The sequence below is a fragment of the Cyclopterus lumpus genome, chromosome 23, assembly GCF_009769545.1.
Source record: "Cyclopterus lumpus isolate fCycLum1 chromosome 23, fCycLum1.pri, whole genome shotgun sequence".
Classification (NCBI taxonomy): domain Eukaryota; kingdom Metazoa; phylum Chordata; class Actinopteri; order Perciformes; family Cyclopteridae; genus Cyclopterus; species Cyclopterus lumpus.
In genome coordinates this window covers 3,691,138-3,717,061 of record NC_046988.1, presented here as the reverse complement: position 1 = coordinate 3,717,061, position 25,924 = coordinate 3,691,138, and the positions used below count along the sequence as shown (strand labels likewise).

The 25,924-nt window shown below is 42.6% G+C and overlaps 1 protein-coding gene across 1 annotated transcript; it reads left to right on the top strand.

Moving 5' to 3' along the window:
- Positions 1-401: 401 nt before the first annotated feature.
- LOC117726471 (anoctamin-4-like) lies at positions 402-21,822 on the top strand. Its single transcript, XM_034526779.1, has 27 exons — positions 402-666; positions 1,851-2,045; positions 2,753-2,895; positions 3,006-3,155; positions 4,051-4,151; positions 4,755-4,799; positions 4,907-5,038; positions 5,269-5,375; positions 5,676-5,731; positions 5,951-6,072; positions 6,259-6,393; positions 6,981-7,077; positions 7,904-7,964; positions 11,806-11,888; positions 12,182-12,322; positions 12,769-12,933; positions 13,072-13,108; positions 13,236-13,347; positions 13,851-13,908; positions 15,431-15,528; positions 15,853-15,995; positions 17,379-17,531; positions 17,610-17,757; positions 18,222-18,341; positions 18,735-18,840; positions 19,928-20,132; positions 20,611-21,822. The coding sequence occupies exons 2-26, from the start codon at positions 1,985-1,987 to the stop codon at positions 20,117-20,119; spliced, it is 2,766 nt and encodes a 921-aa protein (XP_034382670.1). The 5' UTR covers positions 402-666; positions 1,851-1,984; the 3' UTR covers positions 20,120-20,132; positions 20,611-21,822.
- Positions 21,823-25,924: the final 4,102 nt, after the last annotated feature.

Genomic DNA, 25,924 nt, shown 5'->3' with positions numbered 1-25,924 from the left:
TTATTTAGTGTTGTAAGAAGGAAATGGGGAAACAGGCCGTGTCATATGTATCAAATAGCTACCGAAACACCTTAAGTTGCACTTACTGTCACCGCGTTCTGAAGAGAACCGTTCTGTGTGCTGCCAAAGACTCAGTTGTGACTCGGGTTACAGGAGTACCACAGGGCTGTTACAGGAGTACCACAGGGCTGTTACAGGAGTACCACAGGGCTGTTGAAGTTGGATGGGTACATTGTTTGACTGGCCAATGTCTCGGCACGATGTAGGCTAACATGTGGCGTGTCAGTCCTTTGAGAGACAATATTTATAGTCAGCAAGTCTCTTGATGCATTCGCCCACTGCAGCTACCGCGTGGATAGCTGAAGCAGTGAATGGTTTAGAGGAGTTGAGGAGCAGGACTGGTTATCTCCCCCGGCGTTGTTTCTATTCGCCTCATCCATCGGGTTACGATGTCCCGAAGCATCAGCGGCTGATTAAAGAGCCGAGACGCTTCCCCAACCTCTATCTCCGGCCCCGGTTCTATGCGGCTCAGCAGATTTTTTGAATTTTTTTTTGCTGAGTCACCTTTCATGTCACAAACAGGAAAAAAATCCAGCGCACACACACACACCTCCAAGACAGCCAGCCACCTCCACTGAAGTCTTCCAACTCTCAAGAGAACTGACAGTAAGAGATGGAGACATATTAAGATGGATGATTTAAGCTGTTTTACTGAGCTTTGAATAATTACCCCCAAAAGGACACAGTCTACTTGACAAGTAGACCCAATTGGCTCGTGTGTTTCTGTGGACTGTCTTTTCGAGGTCTTTCAAGGTTAATCCTTATTACGGAGATAAAGGTTACCGAGCTGCCGCTGTGGGTCTTCCCCGCTTTGACTTTCACCTTTTTCTCTCACAGTCTTATTCCTGCTTCTTCTTTTTTCAGTCCAATTTTTCTAATTTGGCCTGTAGACTACCGCAATAATCCAGGAAAATAAGTTTTATGGAAAATGTCTTTGCATTTACTGCTAATATGGATTTTTGACTCATTTTACGAGGAATGAGTGAAGCAAGGACCAAAAATAATTCACTTATTGTGAATATTTTAGTTTAAGCTTCTCTTATCCATATTTCTAGAAGAAATGGGTCAAATGACAGTGTGCAAAGTCGAACGGTCCAGAAGCATAATGATGTGATGAGTACTAACGTATTCAACATGTAAACAACTGTTTCCAACCTTTCTAAGATTAATACATATTTATTCATCCTGGCTAACAAACAATCTAAACTTGGCAAGATAGTAAGTACTGTTAGGCAATATCTGTGTAAACATTACCGGAGCCAAACATTGTATTTTATTGTGCCATTTATTAGTTCAATAAACTCTGCTGATTGTAGGTGTTTGGAGCAGTGAAACTTCATTTTCATTCCAAAAACAGAAGCTTGATGCTTTGTTAGCGGTTACCAAAATGTGTACTGTTGCCGCAATGAATTTCTTCCTTTCACTGTGGTTTAATTCAATGAAATTCATGAAATGTATTAAAATAGATATTCTGGCTCAGGTCATTTGCCTCTAGTTGGTCTCTGCTGACTTTAAGGATTATGTTTTGCACATGCTCGACTTTTTTATTTATTTGTAGTAGTTTGTGAAGCCGTACATACTCCATTTATCATAGATAGCAGTATTTATATGAGGTGTTTTCTAATTTGGTAAGCCTATTACTGATGGATTTGTTTGTCTACAAATTCAGCATCATTAAGAAACCAGCTTCTGCAGACATTATTTACAGACTTTACAGACTGTAAATAATGTCTGGGAAACGTGACGAGACAAAAGTCTTCATGAAAAACACGTTTTCTGTGTTCCTGTAGGTGTGAGTTTTGCTCTCCATGGGTCTGAGCCCCGTCGGAGGAGCCCCCGCCGCCGCAGAGTCCCGCCGCAGCCCTCCACCTCAGGCTACCAGGCAGCGGACAGAGCTTTCCTCTCCCGCGGGGAGGCGGACATCATGGAGGGCTCCTCGTCCAAAGCCGAGGACTCCAGCACTCGAGACGATGTGCCTCCCCTCGGTGAGACGCTGAGGGCTCCGACCTTCTGGACTCTTCCTGTACACCGTGATGTGTTCAAATCCTGTCATGTTGTGGAACTGGGCAGCTCCCGGTGTTGTATTGCATCTGGTTGCAGACTACTCTGGCAGCCGTTATTAAAAATACATATGCTTGATTTGCGTTATCGTAACAAGTCTCTATCCCATACAACTGATATTATCACAAACCTTCTCTCTCTATCACACAAACACACCGATCCTACTGCCAAACCAACCACTTTTTTAGACAGTCACAGTCAGCAAGAAAGTCTGCTTTGGAGGTCCAGGTGAATGGTTGTGTTACATAGACTTTAACCCAGGAGACCTCCGTCTACGTCCCGTGTGAAACCAAGCCATCGTTGAGTTATGTTACGTAACTTTTGTTCTGCAGCTTAAACCAACGTTTACATTTACGTGAGCTACGTAACAAAAGCTAATTATTTCACTACAAAACTATTCACTATTTAAACCCAAACCACAGTCTTTTTTTCTGAAGTCTAACCAAGTCTGTTGTTGGTGAAACCAAACCACGTCAATATTCAGTCGGCAGTCCTGCAGCATTATTACTTTATTACTTACACTCTGTCAGCTGGGATAGGCTCCAGCGCCCCCGCGACCCTAATGAGGATAAGCGGTATTGAAAATGGATGGATGGATGGATTATTTACACTCTGCTGATCTTCCCTCCAGCTGTGAAGGGTGTCAATGTGCTGCTTGAAAGAAAAAGGTCAGATGGCGTCATCAGCCCGTCTAGAGACGACGACTCCACGCTGCTGAACCAAGGAACCAACAGCAGCGTCCTCGACGACAACACCAAATCGGACGTCCAGGAGGTCAGTGTTGGGAACGAGACCTCTGGACTCCCAGAGGCCATTGCTCCTTTCCGTCCATGTAAAACAGCTGGCTACCAATGGCTCCTGGTTGTTGTTTGTCTGTCTGTTAGGGGAGGAGCAAGTCCAGAGGCCTGTGCTTCAGCGATGGGAAGAGTCGCATTGACTACATCCTGGTTTACAGGAAGTCCAGCTCGCAGTCAGAGAAGAGGGAGATATTTGAGCGGAACATCCGTGCCGAGGGCTTACAGATGGAAAAGGAGGTAAAGAAGGAACATTTACGCTCACAGCTTCCTTCATCACACACGCACACACACACACACACACACACACACACACAGGCTAAACTAATGAGGATAGATCAATGTCAGTGTCACAGATTTCTTTCGCTGCCTGCTTTGGCTGGAGGCAACTTCGAGGAGATTGAACCAAAACAGTGAAGTTGCTGAGCTGAAAGACACTAAGGCAAGAAAATATTGATTTTAGCCGCTTTAAAATGTATAATTGTATCTGGCCAGATGTACTGTATGAAAGCATATTTATATTTGAAGAGCTTTCCCCACTCGATGCGGCAATGATTAATTCAACGTTTATTTAGCTGGTGGGGATTAAGTGTGTTGCTCAAGGGCACATCAGCGGGGCGGAAGATATAATGAGGAGGCTCCACCTGAAGCGTGACCTTTCTAATCACATCAGGCCTCCATCTGTGTGTTGACAATCTTTTTTGGGGGGTTTTGCTCGCGCTGCTCAGTAAAGATTTATTTTCTTTCTGGCCAAGTCGCTTGTGATCGACGTTGCACTCACAGAGGGCAACGTGAGCAACATCAATACCAATGTGTGTGAAGGAGGGATTTAACGCTCGGTCCTATAGAGCCGGTCATCTCAACTTCCAGACTGCTGGATTTGAAAGCGCTCCGAGCCTTTCCACTACAAATGTGCTGATGGCAATGTTCTCCTGGAGAGACTTGAATTTGGACAAGTGGAACATGTGGATGCTTGTGATCCGTGTGCAGTATCTGCCGATGCAGTAGCATCAACTTCATCTTTATCGAGAACGTGAAGGGGGGAAACAGCCGTCTCTCACTGTACTCTTACTGGTGTGTTGTGGTCCTCTCTGTTTCAGCTATCGTATCTCCTCGTGTTTGGTTTCCTCCACAGGGATCTTTGACAAACAGCGACGTGATTTTCCTGAAGCTTCATGCGCCATGGGACGTCCTCTGTCGCTACGCAGAGCTCATGAACATCCGCATGCCCTTCAGGTGACAACAAACAACAAACGACAAACACTCAAAGCATTGTCTCATCGTGGAAGAAAAGACAAACTTACAAAAGGCGTTTGGTTCTGAACAAATAAAAGTTCTGTTAACATTCACGAAAATGCATTTCCTTCCTCATAGAAGATTTGCAACGGCGACGTTTTTTTGAATGTTTTGAATCACGAATTGTTTACAAGTTTGCAAGCGGGTTCTCTTTTTTTTATTGCCTTTTATTTATCGCTGCGCACCGGCTGTCAATCAGCTGTCGATCAGCTGTCAATCAGCTGTCAATCAGCGGACCAGCATGAAACCAGCGGCGGAAATATGTATTTTCTGTTGCACGGTACAAACCAAACAAGAGGTCCATTCATAAAAAAAAAACACTGCTCCATATCGCCTCTAGTGGTCGAAGAACTCCAGTGGCTACCTTTTTAATGTTTGATACTGTTGTTTGAAACATAGTATCATTTATACCTGAAGCATGGATAGAAGCAGTCATAGTAACGGTAGCATTGGTAGTAGTAGTAGTACCACTTGTCTGTATCATTATCCTCATTACTGCACTGTGTTCTAAGTTAATCATTCCCAATGTCCTGCGTATTCCAGGAGGAAAATCTTTTACACGCAGCGACGGCACAAGTTCATGAGCAGGTGAGTGTTCGGCCCGGAGAGGCAGCTCGGGACTCGGGACTCGGGACTCGGGACTCGGGACTCGGGACTCGGGACTCGGGCAGCTTTAACACCGACTTCGCTTGCAGGATGGAGAAGCGCATCAGCAAGTTCCGCGGCTGGCTGCCCCGCAAGCCCATGAAGTTTGACAACGACGCTCTGGCCGACCTGGAGGAGAACGAGAGCTTTACCGCCCCCTTCAGTCGATCACGGATACACCAGTGAGTTGTTTGTTTTTAACGGAACTGCCCTTTAGAAGCTGGTCCCAGAGAATTGACTTGAACTTTATCCAACGGTGGTCCCCGGTAGGTTTCTTTCTTATTTCCTCTTCTGTACTTTTTGCCACTTGAAATTCTCTCTGTTGCCGTAGACATGCAAACTCTCCACAGACACGAGCAGTATCATCCACAGCAGACAGTCATTTTTAATAACCGGTGCGGTTTCTCTGCAGTTTCATCATCCACAACAAAGACACTTTTTTCAGCAACGCCACCAGAAGTCGCATCGTCCACCACATCCTGCAGCGGGTCAAATATGAGGAGGGTAAAAATAAGATGGGTGAGTTTATGACAAATCCTCCAACTGTTTGAAATGTGAGGAAAACGGAGGTGATTTAAATCGTTTTAAAAAAGAGAAAATAATATTCAGACACTGTGTTTGATTTTTTTTATCGCCTTTCTATTTCCCCCCAAATCTTTAGTTTTTGCTACTTTGGTTTTCTAATGTTTCCCGGAACTTTATCTTTTTTTTATCTTATGCTTCAATAAAGGGCTCACTAATAATCTGTGTCCAGATCATTCTAACATCAGATCAGACTTCTGTTTTTCTCCTTTCACCGCTCTCTGTGTTTGATTCCAGGACTGAATCGTCTTTTGAGCAATAGTTCGTACGAGGCAGCTTTCCCTCTTCACGAGGTAATTTTGCTCCATCTGATCTCCATAAAGTCATTCATTAATTACATTTTTGTCATTCGAAGTCATGACTTCTTGTTGTGTCTCTTGTGTGTGGTCCTGGATTCCATGTCCTGATGTTACAGCAATACATACATGCACATAGATCACGTATCTCTGTGTGTGTGTGTGTGTGTGTGTGTGTGTGTGTGTGTGTGTGTGTGTGTGTGTGTGCTCTAACAGGGGAGCTACCACAGCAAAAACTCCATCAGAACACACGGAGCAGAGAACCACCGGCACCTGCTGTACGAATGTTGGGCCTGGTGGGGCGTTTGGTACAAGTACCAGCCGCTGGACCTCATTAGGTAACTTTAAAGTCCCACTCAACCATCAAAGCATCATCACAGGTAGTAGTAGTGGTGGTACTTAATCTCCCAACTGTCTTATATCAGTTGAATCTGCATTTCTTTAATCACATACAATATATTTTGTATGAATATTCTATTGAAGTATCGTGAAAGACACCCTGGAACTGGTTGCTGTGGTTTCAGGAGGTATTTTGGGGAGAAGATCGGCCTGTACTTCGCCTGGCTCGGCTGGTACACAGGGATGCTGTTCCCTGCCGCTCTGGTGGGCCTCTTGGTATTCCTGTATGGCCTCTTCACTCTGGAGCACTGCCAGGTCAGGTAAACACACCTCCTCTCTGTTCTGATAAGAGCTGCTATCGTACTGTGTGTCAAGCATTTAAAAGAAAAAAATGTATTTCTCCAGAAGAACAAGCCTTGGTTTATTTCTGCAGATCAGATAGACCTAAAGATAAGGCAATGGAGTGTGAAACTGTCCCTTGTTACTTATCGTATTGGACACCTGTTAAATGAAATAATAAAGTAAAACGTATTCAGGATTCTCCGGTTAAAGTAAATGCTTAAGATGTAAATGCTCTCAGTCATCTCTTTAAAAGACTGAGAAAGTGTAAGAAAGCTGAACAACAAAACGTTCACAACTCCGATATAAAACCTAAGAGGTCTGCACACACACACACAGACACACACACAAACACACACACACAGACACACACACAAACACACACACACAGACACACACACAAACACACAGACACACACACAAACACAGACACACACACAAACACACACACATGCAGCGCTGTGCTTGAATGGTTCACTTTGTCTTTTTTGACTGTGTTGCACTAAAGTTGCTAGACATTGTGATACCAACTCAACTGGAGTCTGACAGGCTACCTGTTGTTCTCCAGTAAAGAAATCTGCCAGGCTACTGACATCATCATGTGCCCCATCTGTGACCAGTACTGCCCTCACCTGAGACTGTCAGACAGCTGCATCTACGCCAAGGTACTGTCACCACAGCAACGGGACTAAATACTCGAGATCTCGAAAACCGATTAACCACATTCAGCACAAAGTCAGCGAGGGTCAACTCTGGTGGGTTTGATTCAGAGAAGTAGTGGTCAGGGATTGAAGCTAAACTGCATCAGTATTACAGTAAAAGGAGCCGAGTGTCGGTTTGCGTGGGACGTATCGGTGAAAGCAGCTGAATACGCCTTCGCTCACTCCGCCCTTTCCTATCTACGGTGGCCTTCAGGTAACGTAACAGTGAGAAGGCCCTCTCTCTCTCTCTCTCTCGCTCCCTCCCTCTCTCTCTCTCTCTCTCTCTCTCTCTCTCGATAGTGTCTGATTTGTCCACTCTGGGCTTCTGTAGAAACATCGTGGTGCAACATGGCGGACTCCGTCAAGAGGACTCGCTCAAGAGGGACAATAACTCTGGATCAATGCGCAATTTTAATGACACAATCATTTAATTGACGACACGTTTCAGTGGAAAGTTGATGTCCTTGAAAAAAGCAAATTATACATTGATTTACGGTCTCTTTCCCAATGTAAGACGTATTTTTGGGCCTCATGGCATGACGTGATAGACCCAAAAAAGTTCCAAACTTTGGCACCTTTCTTAAATTTCAAAGCCTGGGGCTCTTCCTGGGGCCTTGATGTATTGTAGTTTTGAAGGGCTTATCCTAAGCTAACGAAAACACAACGATAATTAGTTTCAGCTTACACGCTAATAAAAACATTATTATGAATATCCATCCGTCCCCTTGAATCCTAAACACACTAGACTGTAAACGTCAGCTAAATGTTGTTCTTCCCATCTTCTCTTCAGGTCACCCATCTCTTTGACAACGGAGCAACCGTTTTCTTCGCCGTGTTCATGGCTGTTTGGGGTGAGTGACAAACCGTTAAGATGTTTTCTCCTGAAGATTTACTGAGACCACATTTGTTGCCACTTTGGGGCAATGCAACAAGCAGAAAACATGTGCATTCTATAACCCTCACAAAGTTCATATGGCTCACATGTCGCCTAGTTATACACCAAGAAAACAAATGGCAGTTGTGTCTCTATCCACCTGCTGACTGTAAGTCCAATATTCAATGTCCTTTTATCAATGTCTGTCTTTGCTGCTCTTGGAAATCTGTCTCTCATTACGTTCACGGTTCTCTGCTGGGCATGTAGCATAATACAGTGGCTTTATTAGAATCATCACTGAAAACAGCTTCGCTCTACTTCAGGAAGTGACACGCGATGAGACTGAACCAAGACATTAAAGTTGCAGGCCGATGAGCTAAAAGATGCTCAAAGAACATGACGAAGAATTGAGGAGATTTGCTTAATTGTGAGATCGTCCTCTGTGAGTTTGTCACGATGATCAACACCTTCACACTAGACCGCCATTTGACCCATCGGTCCCATAAAGGTATCGATTAGTGCGGCTTTAACTTGTTTTGTAATTACTGAAATAGTAAAAATATATCCTAGGTCTCTAAAAAGTATTGTCACAACATTTAAAAAACATATCGTTGCATTGCATGTAGGAGATTGTACATTATTTTAAAAGCATGCATTCACTGCATTCATCGTGTAGGCAAGAGGGTCAGGAAGCTGTTAGCACTGAACCAGGTCCCAGGGTATGGGAGGGGCCAACAGAGAGTTTGTGATTGGTTCATATTCCTCAGCGGCTGCAGACAGGACAGGTGATGAAGCAGCAGCAGCACCATCGTCATCGTCACATGGCTGGTAGCTGGCCTGTTTATGGATGTCTCGGTGGAAGCATGAGGGGGCTGAGGGATAGAAAAGAAAGGAAACAACAAAGGTGTGATCTAAACATGTTTCAATGACTCCAAAAATTGATACATGTAATCTTTTTTTTTTTTTTTTATCAAATGAACTATTCTGCTCCAATTCATATCGGTTGGCCTTTCAAAAACAAAATTGTCATAACTATTTGCTCCTCGGCTTGCCACACACAAAGGGAGGTACGCACCTCTATAGAAGGTCAAGTCCAGCGGAAATCTAACATTAATACACATTAATAACTTAAATTTATACAACCACAATAACGAAGCTTGAATGTTAAAGGAAATGACATTCGGTACTGCCCTAATGCCATCTGAATGTTATTCAATCTGAATAACATGGGTTCAAAATATGCTACAAGATCAGACACAGGCATGAAATAGTAGTTGCCATAGCAATAGATCTACAAAACGGCTTTAAATTAAATACTGGGCAATGGGTTTGTTTCTTGAAAACCACTCACAACTAAAGTTGCATTATTTGCATGGTTGCTTTCACATGATCAACATTAAAACTGGGCGACTGTGGTTAGCAGGTCTGTCTTTCAATCAGGGGGTTGGTGGTTCAATTCCCGCCCTAGTCGATGTGTCCTTGAGCAAGACACTTAACCCTGAATTGTTCCCTGTAGCTGTGTCTACAGTGTATGAATGTAACATGATTGTAAGTCGCTTTGGATAAAAGCGTCAGCTAAATGTAATGTAATGTAAAAACTGTGTTTGATTTGTACAATTTCAAGAGCCGCCTAAAATATCCCTCGTTCCAAAACAAGAACAAGAGCGAGCAGCATGCTCACCGGTGAGTTTGTTCCACGTCTCCGGGTGTTTGAGAGCCTCTTGCACTCTGCGGTCCAATCGCCAACATCTCAGCGTGAAGAACAGAACTAAACACAGCTGTAGGGCAAAGGTCAACACGCCCAGCACGATTATGATGCTGTTAACTGTTGAGGGTAAAGAGGAGAGAACAAGATTCAATGCGGTTTTACAGCTCAATGCAGACGCTGCTCTTTAGACTCAGAGACACATTTAAACATGTACAAGAATTTAAATGAAAAAGTGATTTGTTTAATTCACAGACAGTAAGTGCTGTCTGTGGCTCTCACACTGCAGTAGACTCATAAGAGCATCGCAGACCCTGTTGCATTAGTGCGCGTTAATAATTCAGGCCTTTAGACATCTTAGTATTCATGTTTTATTGCGATCTGCTAATATAGCGGGACTACAGTTCAGTCAAAGAAAAGTAAAGAGAAGAAAAATGTAGAGCAACACATCATCAAACGGATAAATGCTACAGTACCAGCTGAAGAGAGGTGTGGCGTTGACTCCCAGTGGGTGACCTCTGGTTGGGTCAGGTTTTGGTTGTGGAGAGGTCCCATGAGGCTGCAGGAGCGGCCCTGAAGCAGGTACTGAAGCTTTCCTCTGCACACTCAAAGGATCCAATCTGGCTGTGAAGACCACGGCCAACCTATTGACTGTGAGCAAATGTTCTGTGATTAAAGAGTATGTAGAAATCATTGTGCCCTGGTAGATTTAATATCAATCATTACATCTGCTTCTCATAAGTCTCAGAGCAAAATCCCTTTGCTGAAGTCTTGAAAGGTTTCCGGTCTGCTTGTCTGTGTGTAGAGAGGGTTGATTGGGATTGAGTGTGACAGGAATGGTGTGTGGGGGAAAAAAAGATTCAGGGTATTAAAATATTTTAGTTTTTAATTGAATCAAGTCAGCATGATGTGAAAAGTGTTTTAAGGAGGTAAAAGGCCAAATGTTGGCTTTAATGATCTGATTCTCCCTCTTATCTTGTCCACAGATTAACTTTAACAACCTTTAATAAGTTAGACACCTCTGAGCACTCTGCAAACGCACAAACTAAAAGACCTGCATGAAATGTAAGGTTGAAGGCATCATATCATATAGAAGACTAGAGAAAACACGCGGACGGAACATTTTATTTAGGGTATAAAAAAAGGACACGACGTCAGATAAACATGAATATTGAAAGGGTGCGAAAACAATACAAAAAATAAAGTGCATACAACGTAGAGTAAAATATATACAAGACATGACACAGGTCACACAAACTAATAATCTCACTAAAAACATGCCTCACTGATATCACACTTTAAAGTATTGTTGTGCACTAATGTACTGACCTTCCAGTCACTGCTGCTGCTGCCGCTGTCCGAGTGGATATGACGCCGGGGCTCGGCTGCAGAGGATGGGCTCAAATCCCTTCATTAAGGCTCCTCAGAAGTGGGCCCCCCCCCCTGCTGGCTCCACACGGGGAAGCGGTGCCCCTCTCAGACAGCTGCGGCCCCCACGTTCACTACGTTTCAACAGACGTGGACACAATAGAGATCCAATAATCTGTGAGCTTCTCGCTTCAGTGTTCAGTGGAGAGGCATGGTGTGCAATAAGTAAGCTATCCAAAGGACTTTGTTCAGCCATACCGAGCCTCATGCCAGCACACCGGGACGCTGCCTTCTCCCCGAAAGGACAACGCAGACTTCTAAATGTCCTCCATTTAGGATCTCCAGGAGACAGACTTATTATGTAATAGGGAGATTGTCGGCCTTAACACAAATGTTCGAGGCACTCGCCCATTTTTTGTTATTTGAATTGTCCCCCCCCCCCCCCCCACCCCCCCCCCCCACCCCCCCCCCCCCCCACCCCCCCACCCCACACACACACACACACTTCTTCATTTCTTTTCTGACCCAGCTGGTTCAAATAGTACTTGCAGCGTAAAGGCGTCAGCATGGAGAGTGCATGTTCCACCAAAGTATGCTCATTTATTAACCTGAAATAAATATGTTTCTTTTTGGGTTTTTTAAATGTCGATGACATATTTAGCATATTTGATCTGTACAGTGTCGTCGTGACACGGTCACATGCAAACACCTGACGCTGGGTTTTCCTTTCCGTCGTGGGTTTCAGCCACGGTCTTCCTGGAGTTCTGGAAACGGCGCAGGGCCGTCCTCGCATACGACTGGGACCTCATCGACTGGGAGGAGGAGGAGGTGAAGCCCGTCCTTTTTATTTCTGCGTCTGTGGATCTGATTACAGATTGAGTGAGATGTGGCGAGAGGACGTCTGAAAAAGTGAAACAACAAGTTGCTGCCATTTTTCGTTTTCGTTTTCGTTTCAAGTCACACAGACAGTATTTCTAAGTACTTGCCTACTTATACGTGTTTCCAGTCGATGCTAGTTTGCAGGCATGTATTTATAAAAGGTGGGACTGTTGCACTGAGGGGACTATTTACAGTCACTGCTAAGTCTTGCTCAGGCATGTCTTTGTCCTTTTGTCTTTCAGGACGAGTTACGCCCCCAGTTTGAGGCCAAATACTCCAAAAAGGAGAGGATGAACCCCATATCTGGAAAGCCTGAACCTCACCAGGCCTTCAGCGACAAATACAGTCGCCTCATCGTCTCAGCATCCGGGATCTTCTTCATGGTGAGCGTCTTTGACTATTTCTATCTTTTGGACTATTGACGTCAATGGAAAGTCTTGTGTTCTGTTTCATGGTTTGTGGAGGTCTGGATCGTGGTCCATGCCTACTACTAATTATTCATACATTCTACTAATTATTCATACATGTATGTCATATTCATTGAATGTGTTGTAACTCTGTAAATGCTGTTCATTCTGTACACATGACATCTATTGCTTCTGTCCATCCGGGGAGAGGGATCCTCCTCTGTTGCTCTCCTGAAGGTTTCTTCACCTTTTTCCCAGTGAAAGTTTTTTTTTTCAGTTTTTTGGGGAGTTGTTCCTGATCCGATGTGAGGTCAAAGGTCAGGGATGTCGTATGTGTACAGATTGTAAAGCCCTCTGAGGATCATTTGTGATATTGGGGCGATACAAAATAAACTGAATTTGCGTTCGCTGCGATGTCACAGATTCTGGTGGTGATTGCCGCGGTGTTCGGCATCGTGATATACCGCGTCATCACCGTCAGCACCTTCGCCGCGTTCGACTGGGCCCTCATCAGGAACAACTCTCAGGTGGCGACCACGGGAACGGCAGTGTGCATCAACTTCTGCATGATCATGCTCCTCAACGTGGTGAGTGGGAGGTGGCACACAAAACATCATCACAGGCCAGACACAAAAATAGTGTTTCTTTCTTGCAACAACAGGTTTACGATCGGTCGAACTTCCTTCCTCAGTGATTGGTGACAACGTTGTGGTTTTTTTTTCTAGCTCTATGAAAAGGTTGCTCTTCTCCTCACTAATTTAGGTAAGTTGTCTGCACCAGAAGATCGAAATTTTCTGGAAGCTGAAAGGGTGACGCAGATTTAGTAACTCCTGTACAGAACATGCAGTGTTTTTATCAGTTGATCAGTTTCTCTGTGTGCCAACCACAGAACAGCCAAGGACAGAGTCAGAGTGGGAGAACAGCTTCACCCTCAAGATGTTCCTTTTTCAGTTCGTTAACCTCAACAGTTCCACTTTCTACATCGCCTTCTTCTTGGGAAGGTGAGAACATTCCTGCAGAACTCGCAACAAATACAGTCGGACCGGTGCAAATGGCCGTGGTGTGTGAATACTCAGACTCTGGAAAGTCATGTGCTTGAAAATGTTTATTTCCTGACTAAATGTATGTACTTATGTGTTTGGATGAAACAGAAACTAAGACATGTGTGTCATCTGAGTAACGAGACACCAAACAAATAGACACACCAGGAAATATTGAGGCAGGCACACAATGTATTCTCAGCTTTTTCCAGTACACCAGCCAGCTGTGCAAGAAAAATCAAGTAAATCCCCCAGTATTGAGAAAATAGATAATACGTTTTTTTTACGGTTTGATTTTTTTGGGGCTTTCGGTTTGTCCGTATAATAGGTTTAAAACTGATAAAAGGTCAATATGTTTGATGGCAAACACATCTCATTGGCCACTGCAAAGTCTGCTGATGTTGCCTGATTTTAACGCTGCCACCTGACAGAATAAAGTTTTAGTTTTATCCCTGTGTTGACAGATTTACAGGCCGGCCTGGTGCTTATCTACGCCTCATCAATCGCTGGAAACTGGAAGAAGTGAGTAATTACCTTGCTTTTTCCATCGGGGGATAGCAGAAAAGCATTATGGATATAAGTATTTCCAAATTGGACATTAAGCCATTATTGTATGCCCATCCACCGGGCGGTTTAACCTCCCTCAGCAGGAAGCGTCGCTGCCAGCAGTACTTATGGGAACATGCAGGGAAACACGCACTGAGTCGGTCTTCGGGGACAAAAGGGCTGAGTTGACGCTTTAATATACTGAGCTAATGTGTCATTGCTAGTTCCCATGGCTGCTGAAATGGAAATGGACAAATGTGACATGTACAGTACAAGTACGGCGTCTGCTTGGAGAGATTAGTGGCTTTTTTTCCAGTTGCTGATGAAAGCTGCAGGGGAACGTCTGAAAAGTGTTCTCAAAAAAAACATTTTGATTATAATTTTATGTGTCTGATTCGCCTGATTGCACCTCTGTGCTAGACAGCATAAGGCTTTTAAATAACGCTGTAAAGAAGAAATTACAACAGATGAAGTAAGAGAAACAACAGTTTTCATACGAGATAAACTTTGTAATCCATGGAATTAGAAAAACCAATATAATACCAGCACAATCAGTTTTTAACAAACTAATTTGAAGCAGGTCAAGAGTATCCACCAAAACAACAACATCTTTACATTTACTTAAATAAGCATACTAAATCATTTGTTTTTTGGGTGTTTTGTTGATGGACACTATTCTCCCACAATGCAATGCACAAAAGGAAAAGCTGCTCACAGCTGCAAAACATTGAAACTAATCCCATGTTCGTCCCATACAACTCCGTATGATATGTTAATTGTATACAGTTTGAACTCGAGTCAAATCTTTCAATTCACTTCAATTCCCATTATGAAAGCTGCCCTCCCCGGGTAGCTGGAGGAGGACCAAACGGTTACCATTACGGGGCAGCGAGCCAATCCTGGCCCTCGAATGCTACACAGTGCAGGTCTTGCCAAGAACTGTAATGCTGACAGGACACTGCTAACAAGGTCAATTACGACTCTTTATAATATAAATGTTTCATCCATGGAGGTTTTATACTTGAAAGACGTTCCTTGACCCGAGAGAAGCGATTGAAAAACCTGTGAGTACGTCACAATGCCAATGGGCCGAGCAAGAACTAATATATCTAATATATCCATGATTAAAATTACCAAATGTTTTCCGTGCTGTTTTGCCATCATTTGCAATGTATTCCTTTGCAGCTGTGAGTTGCTTTTCCATTTCCTCTGTGCAATGCACTGTGGAAGAATAATGTGCATCAACAGCACACTCAAAGATCAATTATTTTTAGAATGCCTTCTGACTTTTGGAGTATAGCTCATTTTGCCACTGTTCTAGTGTTGCACACTGCAAACCAATTTGAGTCCCAGTGAGCTTTGCTTACAAAAGGCATGATGAGTCTTTCTCCAGCAATGCAGAGTGCCATTGTAAGCGAGGGCTACAGTTTGATTTGACCCCTCTCTCTCTCTCTCTCTCTCTCTCTCTCTCTCTCTCTCTCTCTCCTTGTTGCTGTAGTGCCACCCCAGTGGCTGTCTCATTGACCTCTGTATGCAGATGGGGATCATCATGGTGCTAAAACAGACCTGGAACAATTTCATGGAGCTTGGCTACCCGTGAGTGCTTTTTCTCACCTTTAAATGTCAGACATCACAACAACAAAAAAAACTCTGAACAAAACCACAAATGATTAACAATAACAACTAAACCAGTGTTAAAGTTACTGTGAGGAACATTAACTGGTTATGAGAGTCCCAGGGCGTATTGCTGGGCCCACTGGAGGAACCAGAGACACAAGAGAACCAGAACCAGGTCTGGGTGGGGGAGACCCTGGGTGGGTCAGCCCCTGTTACAGGGACCGCCAAGGTATACACAAGATTAAAGTTCCCTGTAGTATCTTGAAGGTAAATATCCTGTTTGCTCTGCTGTTGCTTTGCTAGGCTGATCCAGAACTGGTGGACACGGCGGAGGCTGCGCAGAGAACACGGACAGAAAGCCAAGGCCAGCTTCCCGCAGTGGGAGAGGGATTACAACCTGCAGCCAATGAATGCCTACGGACTCTTTGACGAATACTTAGAAATGAGTATGTTGCAGCGGAAGTGCCATGCATACATTTTCTATTCGGGTATAGCACAGATAGTAAAAAGCTTAAGTCATGTTAGCGCCACAACCTCAGATATTAGGCGTAAGGTTATCCTAATTGCATTCTACGGCTTAATCCTCTCTAATACTATCTATAATTCTTAAAACCTCATACTCATAAACTCATAAAACCTTTTCATTTGGATCCCTGGCTGCTGCAGTGCTTGTTATGTAACTGTGACACTGACTTGCTATGGATTACATTTGGGCTGGGAGCTTTACCACATCTCTGCTCGCATCTTTGTTGCTCTTGACTGTTGTATTTGTGACTGCGGGAGTTATATAAACTAAAGCTGCACTTATTAATATTTTTGCATTAACAAAGGAAACAATGACTGTGTAATAGGGGTTTGCTTGTAAGGATGAACCCACAGAGAATCATCACTCAACTGGGCAGTTTTAGCACCTTTCCGCTTATTGTTTTGAGTTTTTTTTTTCTCACAAATTAATTTTGGTTCACTCTCACCGCTGAGTGAGAGTGAACCAAAAGATGTAGCAGGCAGCTGTTTTCACCAGAAAGGCTCTCACAAACCCACTTCACACCAAACAAGACAAAGCTAGCAACTAGCTTGTTGGCTTAGCGGAGCGGTTAGCAGCTAGCAGAGAAGAGAGAGGAAGGAGTCCTAAAACCAGGAAAGGATTTAACATTCATGCACATTCCAATTCCCTTGTTACTCGAAGTAAATGTGTTTTTGGTTGGATGCCTGAAATGTGAAATCCCTTCAAATTCACAAGTTAGATGGATGGATTATGTATTTTATGTTGGGAAATAAAACGTGGAAATATCTAAAAGCTTGTTTTAAGGGCAGACCTTGTGTCTTAAAGCCGGTTGCAAACAAGTGGCTACAAAAAATGACTACAAAACGACATCACGCCAACACTAGTCCACCTTTAGTGTAGTGCTTAGCTTTTTACTTCTGGCGATTACACTTCATTAAAAAAAAATCATAAAAGGGGTTTTTAGTTGTGAAGATCAAGAAATTGAAGTATTTTAATACTTTTTTATTTTCTGCAATAATCCAAAATCCAATGGAAAAACCTGTTGCCTTTTTTGTCGAGGGAACCAGTGGAATGCTAACTTCCAGACTGGCCTAAAAAAAATACGTCATCCCTGCAGCACTTCGTTTCCCTCAGGAGTTGATGGAGAGAAAGCAGCTATAATGAGAGTGAATATTGGACTTAAACTCATCAGGTAGCCAGATATAATCTGTCTGTCGCTCCACAACTGCTGTACGTACGCAATTGTTTGCTAACATGTCACCCATTAGAAACCTCTGCAGGAACTATGGGACCTGAAGGCTTGTGGTCGTTGTGTATGTTTCAGTCCTACAGTTTGGCTTCACCACCATCTTTGTGGCAGCCTTCCCTCTGGCCCCTCTGTTAGCGCTGCTGAACAACGTCATCGAGATTCGCTTAGACGCCTACAAGTTCGTCACACAGTGGCGGCGACCTCTGCCCTCACAAGCCAAAGACATAGGTGAATAAAACATCTCAGGCACGAGAAATCTTTGACATTTTAATGTATATTGCATGTCTAATTATCCACGTCTGGCAGGGATCTGGTACGGCATTCTGGAGGGCATCGGCATCTTGTCTGTCATCACCAACGCCTTTGTCATCGCTGTCACCTCAGACTTTATCCCTCGCCTTGTTTACGCCTACAAGTATGGACCTTGTGCTGGTCAGGGCCGAGCAGGGCAGGGGTGAGTCGATTTGTTTTCCTCGAGTTAATATTAATTTGTGACAAGCTGGCCCCTATTAGTTCCTTTAACTTAGTGACTCATTCATAACGTTGACATACAAATTCTAAAATCAATATTTGAATGCTGCACACTTTATTAACTTTGCAGCAGCACAATCATTTCTGGAATTCACCACATGTTGTTATCGAACAGAAGGTTCTGCTTCAATCCATACGCGTTGGCGTTTAGCCTTTCCAATACAACTTTTTCACTGCGGTCAAATTTCTGTTTGCTCTGCCGCATGGTGCACGCAAAGGATTAGTGATACTCTTTAAAGAAATTTGATTTAATAAATTGAGGATTTTTGTTTAATTTAAAAAACATTGTTAGGGTGATAAAATCAAAAAGAAATGTACAGGTTCTATTTTGTTCCCGTTTTAGATACGGCAAGTGTTGGATAAAATGATTGCTCATATGTTCCTCAGGTGTATGATTGGTTACGTCAACGCCAGTCTCTCCGTGTTTCGGGTATCTGACTTTGAGGAGAGATCACAGTCGATGACTAATGGCTCCGAGCTGTTTGGAGAAGCTGTAAAGTATTGTAGGTAAGCCGTGTCTATGTGTTTGTGTGTGTGTTAACTGTCATTTCAGTGCCTGTTACACATAAAGAAGAAATTTGCCAGAAGCATATTCACTTTAACAGGATTTGTCTGCAAGCATTTGCACAATCCCAGAAAGGTGTGTGTGGGTGTGTTCATCCATCATTTCATTAATTAACCAACACGCAGGCTCTTATTGAGATCCGCATAAAATATAAATAACCAAATAAATAGTTCAAACTGAAGTTTAGATGTAAGCCAGAAGCCAGCTTCAGCGAGAATACATCAAGTCGCAAAGAGAATTTAAAGTCAGAGTTTTCCCACCACACAAAAGCCCTCATGCTAGAAAACAGATGTTGCTCCGCTTTGATGACCTTTGAACTCTGGTTGACCCACCAGGTACCGGGACTACAGGGAGCCTCCAGACTCGGCTGAGCCCTACTCGTACACGCTGCAGTTCTGGCACGTCCTGGCAGCTCGGCTAGCATTCATCATCGTGTTTGAGGTAAGCGTGTTCAATCTGTGACATATGGCACCAGACAGGAAATGGATTCTTTCAAACTGTTCCGTCAACGTGTCTTCATGAGCGCTATACAGCTAGCTGTCATGTGCTCACAGCCAATAAAGAAGGCTTGTGGTTTGAGAGCGACTTTATTTTCTCTGTCTACATCTGACAGAACTATTATATAGACAGTGTTCTGAGGAACTGCTGTAGTAAATACAAATAAAATGAGCTTTTGTCTCAGAATATAAACGTTTAAAACCAGATGAAATCAAGTTGAACTACCTGGACTGATTTCCTAAAGGAATATTACACCAGGCTTAAAGTCTGTGTTGAGATTTAACTTTAAAAGCCATGCTCTCTGAAGGATCATTCAGATTATATCTGTGAATACCACGAGCAAGACAAACTCATTTGAACCCATCCAAATATCATAATATATCCCTTTCATGATATCCATTCCGTGAGAAAAAGGAAATGCTGGCGGACCTCATTTCACCGTGTGCTTTGTGGACATTCTGTGTGTGAACATTTATGCCTCCCCTGCTTTTGCCTGTTTGCACCCGACCCCGCGATCACTTTGACCTGCTCCCAGACGTTTCCCATCAGCAACCTCAGTCCAGCGCCAGGTGCACACACAGCCACTAACGAAGACTCACACAGGTGGTTTAATTAGTCTTGTTTAGCTACACAAAGTCGCAATCGCATTTGAATATGTTACAAAATAAAAACAAATCATTTAAACTGCACTAAATGACCATGGGTACAGTTTAATTTGTCGGTTGTCGTAAAAAAAAAATAACACAGGAAATCACCCCTGTAAATAAGCTGTACCACGTTGGCCATATCATTAATACGATCCATAAATCTACTTCTCCCCTCCACAATCCAGGCATGATTATATAAATATAAATAGTCAAATAGTCCGTCACTTGCATTATTTTTATTGAACGCCTTTAAACCGTCTGTCTCCGACCTCGCGGTGGAGGATTCATTTCTTTGTGCCCGCCTTGTCACGTCAGTGTTTGGCTTGTTCTGCATTGTGGAGGCAAGGCGCCGGCTCTTGTTCTCACGTTCTCTGCTTTTGCAGCATATGGTCTTTGCCATCAAGACCCTGATCGCGTACCTGATCCCCGACCTCCCCAAGGACCTGCGGGACAGAATGCGCAGAGAGAAATACCTGATCCAGGAGATGATGTATGAGGCCGAGCTGGAGAGACTACAGAGGGAGAGAAATGAGAAGAAGAAGAAAGACAGGGCCCATCACAAGGAATGGCCCTGAAAGGCACCAAATGGTACAACCAGTTTGTTCAGCAGATAGTTTAGCCGTGTCCACGACCGGTGCACCACTTTCACATGATTCTTGATTTAATACTGGTCGGCTGGAAAGATTTAAAAGGGCAGTCGGAAGCAGAGTTTCCAATCAATTTGTGAATATAATGTTAGCTTAAATTAAGAAACGAGACGAAGAGCATTTTCAAAAGTCCAAAAAAACATAACAAAGGTCATGCGTTTTAAAACGAAGACGTATTGGTGTGTGGGTTAAATAAAGAGAAGTTTTCCATTCAGTTTTAATTCTCTCCAGTCTTGAGCCACAATACTTGGATTTGTTTACATTAAATCCAGAATGTTTTCACCATAAAACATATCAAAGCTACTAAATGCATGCTATAATAGTTAAAAGCAATTGAATGTGCATTTTTTTTAAATCAACAAAGGAAAGGAAAGTAAGCGTGTCAACAGGCCTTACCGTATCCTTTCTCTTATTCCCAGGTTATCTTCTGGTGTTGGCCTGCTCACTGCACAGTGGAGGAACGAGAGGAGCGCTGGGTTTCCTGCATGATACTGGACCCTTGTACCTTCCTTCTGCCGTGTCAGACCAGCACCTCCTAGCGCACAGTTGATGAACTGCATCCAGCAGGGCCACCCAGTGACCACAGGGCCCGCAAGGTGTCAGCATTCATTACGGATGTCCCCTTGAACTTTGTGGCAGTGGTTTTTGCTACATTTTTCTTTTCTTTTTTTCTCCTTGGTAGTTTCTACCACTTTGGACTCTCAACAGCGTACGTCTTCAGACCCTGAATGTAGATTTCAAGCAAGACTACATGTTTACAGATGTCTCGTTCTGGGCGAGAGAAATGACTCTACTGGGCTTACTGAATGACAAACCCTGTGCACGTGTGTCCTTGTTTGAGGAGTTCACGTGTCGGTTTATTGTAAATAATGATATTTAAATGAATGTCAGGCCATCTGCTGCGCTATAGTGTGATGCAATAAAACAGTAGAGAATGCAGGTGGGATTGCTGGCAGCGGAAAATCTGATTGATGGACAGTCGGGAGCTGAACTGCATCGCTTTGTGTAGCCTGTAGCAGGGAGCTGAACAGCATCGCTTGATAAATGGCAGCTAGACTGCACTGCTGGCTTAACTGTGTATGAAGAAGCGGCTGTATGAACAGTCGGAATATTAGAAAATGTGAGCAATGAAGTGTATTTTTGGAATAAGTGTAAACCATCAGTTGAGGTCTAAACCGTATGAGCACTAGCAGGAAAAAGTTAGCGACATTTTTATTTTTAACGTTTTTTTTTAGCTCTCAGGAAGCCTTTTAAGGGCTTTTGTTTTGAAAATCTCTCAGCTTACTTGAGGATCCCCTCATAAACTCCTGTTTCCAACTGGAGACTTTTATTTAGAAAGTCCTGCATACTCCAGAGCCTCCTGGAGAAACTTCCCCTCTCCCTGTATGTGGACACAAAACGTTGAAGCGGTTCTCACTAAAGTTATAGTATTTTATTTGTCTTTAGGAAGTCTTAAAGTCGAAGTCACGTGGTCAAATCTCGTGTAACGTGAGCTAAGAATCCACCGGTGAGCCGCCACAGAGGTCAGAGCAGAGGTCTAATTGGCAAATCTCAATCAGCGGTGAGTCCCCCACCTGCAATTAAAGGTTGCCATGGGGATGTGTGTATCGTGAGAGGACGAGAAGGTTAAAGCCAGTTTAAAAAAGTCCCTTTTTCTGCTTTGTTCCTGAAATCCTTTCCAATCTCAGTTGGCTGGCGCTCCTGTTACGTTGAGGCTCACATGTGTTTGTTTGAACCAGGACGGAATTTACGTTTAAGTGAAACCGGTGGGGTTAAAAGTTGTTATTCCGATAATGTCCTCAATAAGCTGAACATTTTGGATTGCAGCTGTTGACCAGCAATCTCACGACAAAGACAAACTGAGAAGAACATGTGGATTGCTCACAGCATTCCCAACAATAAAATCTATTAAAAAAAACTGTCTACAGTTGGCTTAAATGGGAAATGCTTTCCATTTAGATTCATAACTGCAGTAATAAACAGTATTTATTGTAAGGAAATTTGACTTGGCTATGTGTGTCTTTCTTCGGCGGCGACCCCACGTGGAGTCAAGTGTTCAAACCCTTTCTGTTTAAGACAAGAGAATTTTGATTTGTTCTTCATATATTTTATTTTGTTTTAATATCGATTTTTTTACAAATATTTTTATTGTATTCATCCATGAAGAGATGTACGAGGCAAGAAGCAAAACAACAACAACAAAAAAACAGAAAGGGATGAGTGTGTTCTCTGCTTCATTATAGTTTCAAACCAATAATCCTTTACAAAAATATTTTCACTCATACAGAGCAGATTTATTTCCATAATAATTAATTATTAAGTTAATTGTGAATTTACATTTTACGTACCTTTTCATTTCCAATTAGAAAAAGTCCTACATTCTAAGCCTAATTTTCCTAATTTATTTGGTTAAAAATCCCCCAAATTGACAGAATGAATACTTAGGACATCAGCTCCCTCAGTGCCCTAAGCGGCCTCCGGGTCAAAGGTTAACGGTTGTTGAGTTCAACCAGAAATTCTCTTTCACACCACCAGAGGGTGTCAGAGTGCTTAGTTACGCTTCAGCAGCAACATATTTTCACATAGATTCATTCATATTTATTACTCATACGTTTCTTTTTATTCATTATAATAACATTAATAATAATAATAATAAATAGTGTAGCTACCAAGTTGTAAGGTTTAAATTTGTACTTTTAGGGAATTGAATGATGGGGAAATCTAGTGACATGAAACATTCTTTGACCTGACCATGTCATGTCTGAATATACACAGTGTACTGCCCTGTGCAGCTGACCAGCTTGGTATGGCCCTCAGTGCAAATAAGCAGTTTTTTTACAATCATCCTCATCACTCCGTACTTTAGGAAGCACAACACTGCCTGCATACTAATGTATTTTATGAGCGTATCCACTGGAGCGCAGTGTAGTCATCAATATTCTCATTGTGTAAAGCTGCTTTGTAAATATTATTACAGCATGTCGGAGTTATGTTGAAACATGTACAAAGAGCACGAGGAAAAAAAACTGCTCATTAGTTACTTAGTGGTGAATTAAAGCAGCAGCATGATGTCTGTAGTACTGTGTACTTGCTTGATTCTTGTTGTTCTGAGTTTGGACTCATCGTTTAATGCACTTATTGTAAGTCGCTTTGGATAAAAGCGTCAGCTAAATCACATGTAATAATGTAATGTAATGTAATGTAATGTACTGTCTCATGATGAAGGAACACGTCACCCATGTGTCTAACATGAGTGTAACATGTGTCTAACGTGTGTCTAACATGTGTGTAACATGTATCTAACGTGTGTCTAACATGTGTGTAATATGTATCTAACGTGTGTCTAACATGTTTCTAACATGTTTCTAATGTGTGTAACATGTGTCTAACGTGTGTCTAACATGTGTCTGACATGTTTCTTACATGTGTGTAGCATGTATCTAACGTGTTTCCAACATGTGTCTAACATGTGTCTAATGTGTGTCTAACATGTTTCTAACGTGTATCTAACGTGTGTCTAACATGTGTCTAACGTGTGTCTAATGTGTGTCTAACATGTTTCTAACGTGTGTCTAACGTGTGTCTAACGTGTGTCTAACGTGTGTCTAATGTGTGTAACATGTGTCTAACGTGTATCTAACGTGTATCTAACGTGTGTCTAACATGTTTCTAACATGTTTCTAATGTGTGTAACATGTGTCTGACATGTTTCTTACATGTGTGTAGCATGTATCTAACGTGTTTCTAACATGTGTCTAACGTGTGTCTAATGTGTGTCTAACATGTTTCTAACGTGTATCTAACGTGTATCTAACGTGTGTCTAACATGTGTCTAGCGTGTGTCTAATGTGTGTCTAACATGTTTCTAACGTGTGTCTAACGTGTGTCTAACGTGTGTCTAACGTGTGTCTAATGTGTGTAACATGTGTCTAACGTGTATCTAACGTGTATCTAACGTGTGTCTAACATGTGTCTAACATGTTTCTAACGTGTGTCTAACGAACATGTGTCTAACATTCAATTCAGTTCAATTTGTATCGCCCAAAAGGATCAGCATAACTATAAGCACTATTAAAGAGGAAAGTCTTAAGTCTACTCTTAAATGTGTTAACATCTACAGAAACCACATCACCAGATAATTGATCTCCGAGGTGTTCAGGGCCGAGTAAAATAATTTCAGCTTTGTCTGAGTTTAACATAGATATAATTGAGTATCGTCTGCATAGCAATGAAAGTGTATGGAGTGTTTCCTGATAATATTGCCCAAAGGAAGCATATATACTGTATATAAAGCCCTGTGAGGCTAATTTGTAATTTGTGATATTGGTCTATACACAATAAACCGAATTGAATTGAATATAAGGTAAATAAAATTGGTCCAAGCACACAACCTTGTGGAACTCCGTGATTAACATTGGTGGTCATCGAGGCTTCATCGTTTACAAATACAAATTGACATGTGGCTAACGTGTGTTTAACTTGTGTCTAACATGTAACATGTGTCTAATGTGTCTTTAACGTGTGTCTAACATGTTTCTAACATTTTCATAGAGACAAACAACCATTCACTGTGTAGGTGTGTTTAGATGTAAGTGTGTTTAGGTGTGTTTAGATGTAAGTGTGTGTAGGTGTGTGTATAGATGTAAGTGTGTGTAGGTGTGTTTAAATGTAAGTGTGTGTAGGTGTGTTTAGATGTAAGTGTGTGTAGGTGTGTGTATAGATGTAAGTGTGTGTAGGTGTGTTTAAATGTAAGTGTGTGTAGGTGTGTTTAGATGTAAGTGTGTGTAGGTGTGTTTAAATGTAAGTGTGTGTAGGTGTGTTTAGATGTAAGTGTGTGTAGGTGTGTTTAGATGTAAGTGTGTGTAGGTGTGTTTAGATGTAAGTGTGTGTAGGTGTGTTTAGATGTAAGTGTGTGTAGGTGTGTTTAGATGTAAGTGTGTGTAGGTGTGTTTAGATGTAAGTGTGTGTAGGTGTGTTTAGATGTAAGTGTAGTGATGATGCTTTTACATTTAAAGGAAGTAGCATTGTGTTGCACCTCCCTGCGTTTTAATACCAATCTGTTTACACAACGTCTATCATTTTGAACATGCAAACAATCATTTGAGAGCAGGGGCTTGTCCTCCGGCATGGATTACTCTGGTGCGGTGGCCTTGGAGCAAACTCCATTTTAATTATTAAAAACAGGGGACAGGGGAGGACTGTGTTTTGTTTCCTATTAAGGCAAGTCCTCTCCTCTCTAAGAGGATTATCCCTGACACACGCTCGGGAGTTACGTAAGGCTGTCAGGGGACAACATCGGACATTTCCTAACATCCTGCATTTTGGCAGCTCGGCTGAGGTGTGCTAGAAAACGGTTAGTGTGCAGTGTAAAGGAAAAGAGGGGATGTGTGGACTCACTTTGTCACCACTGGAAACTGATAGCGTCTTTTAGAATATATGTAGATTGGACAGGCCTCACACCGTATGGCTGTATATACAAAAATGGATCAGATGTATGTCAGCAGGATATTGGTAAACTACATTTATGTTGCTGCATGGTTGATGTTGGTGTAAATGTTGAGGATCAGCGATTGTTGGCTTGTTGTTTCCTCGTTATATGAAGGAAAAGGGAAAAGTGGGACGCAACAAACAAATAAAAAAGAGCTTGAGCTTCTTTTCTCACTTCTATGATAATGAAACAAGAATTAAAAATGTTTAAGGACCTTATGTTGCCATAAGATGTCGTCTTTCCGC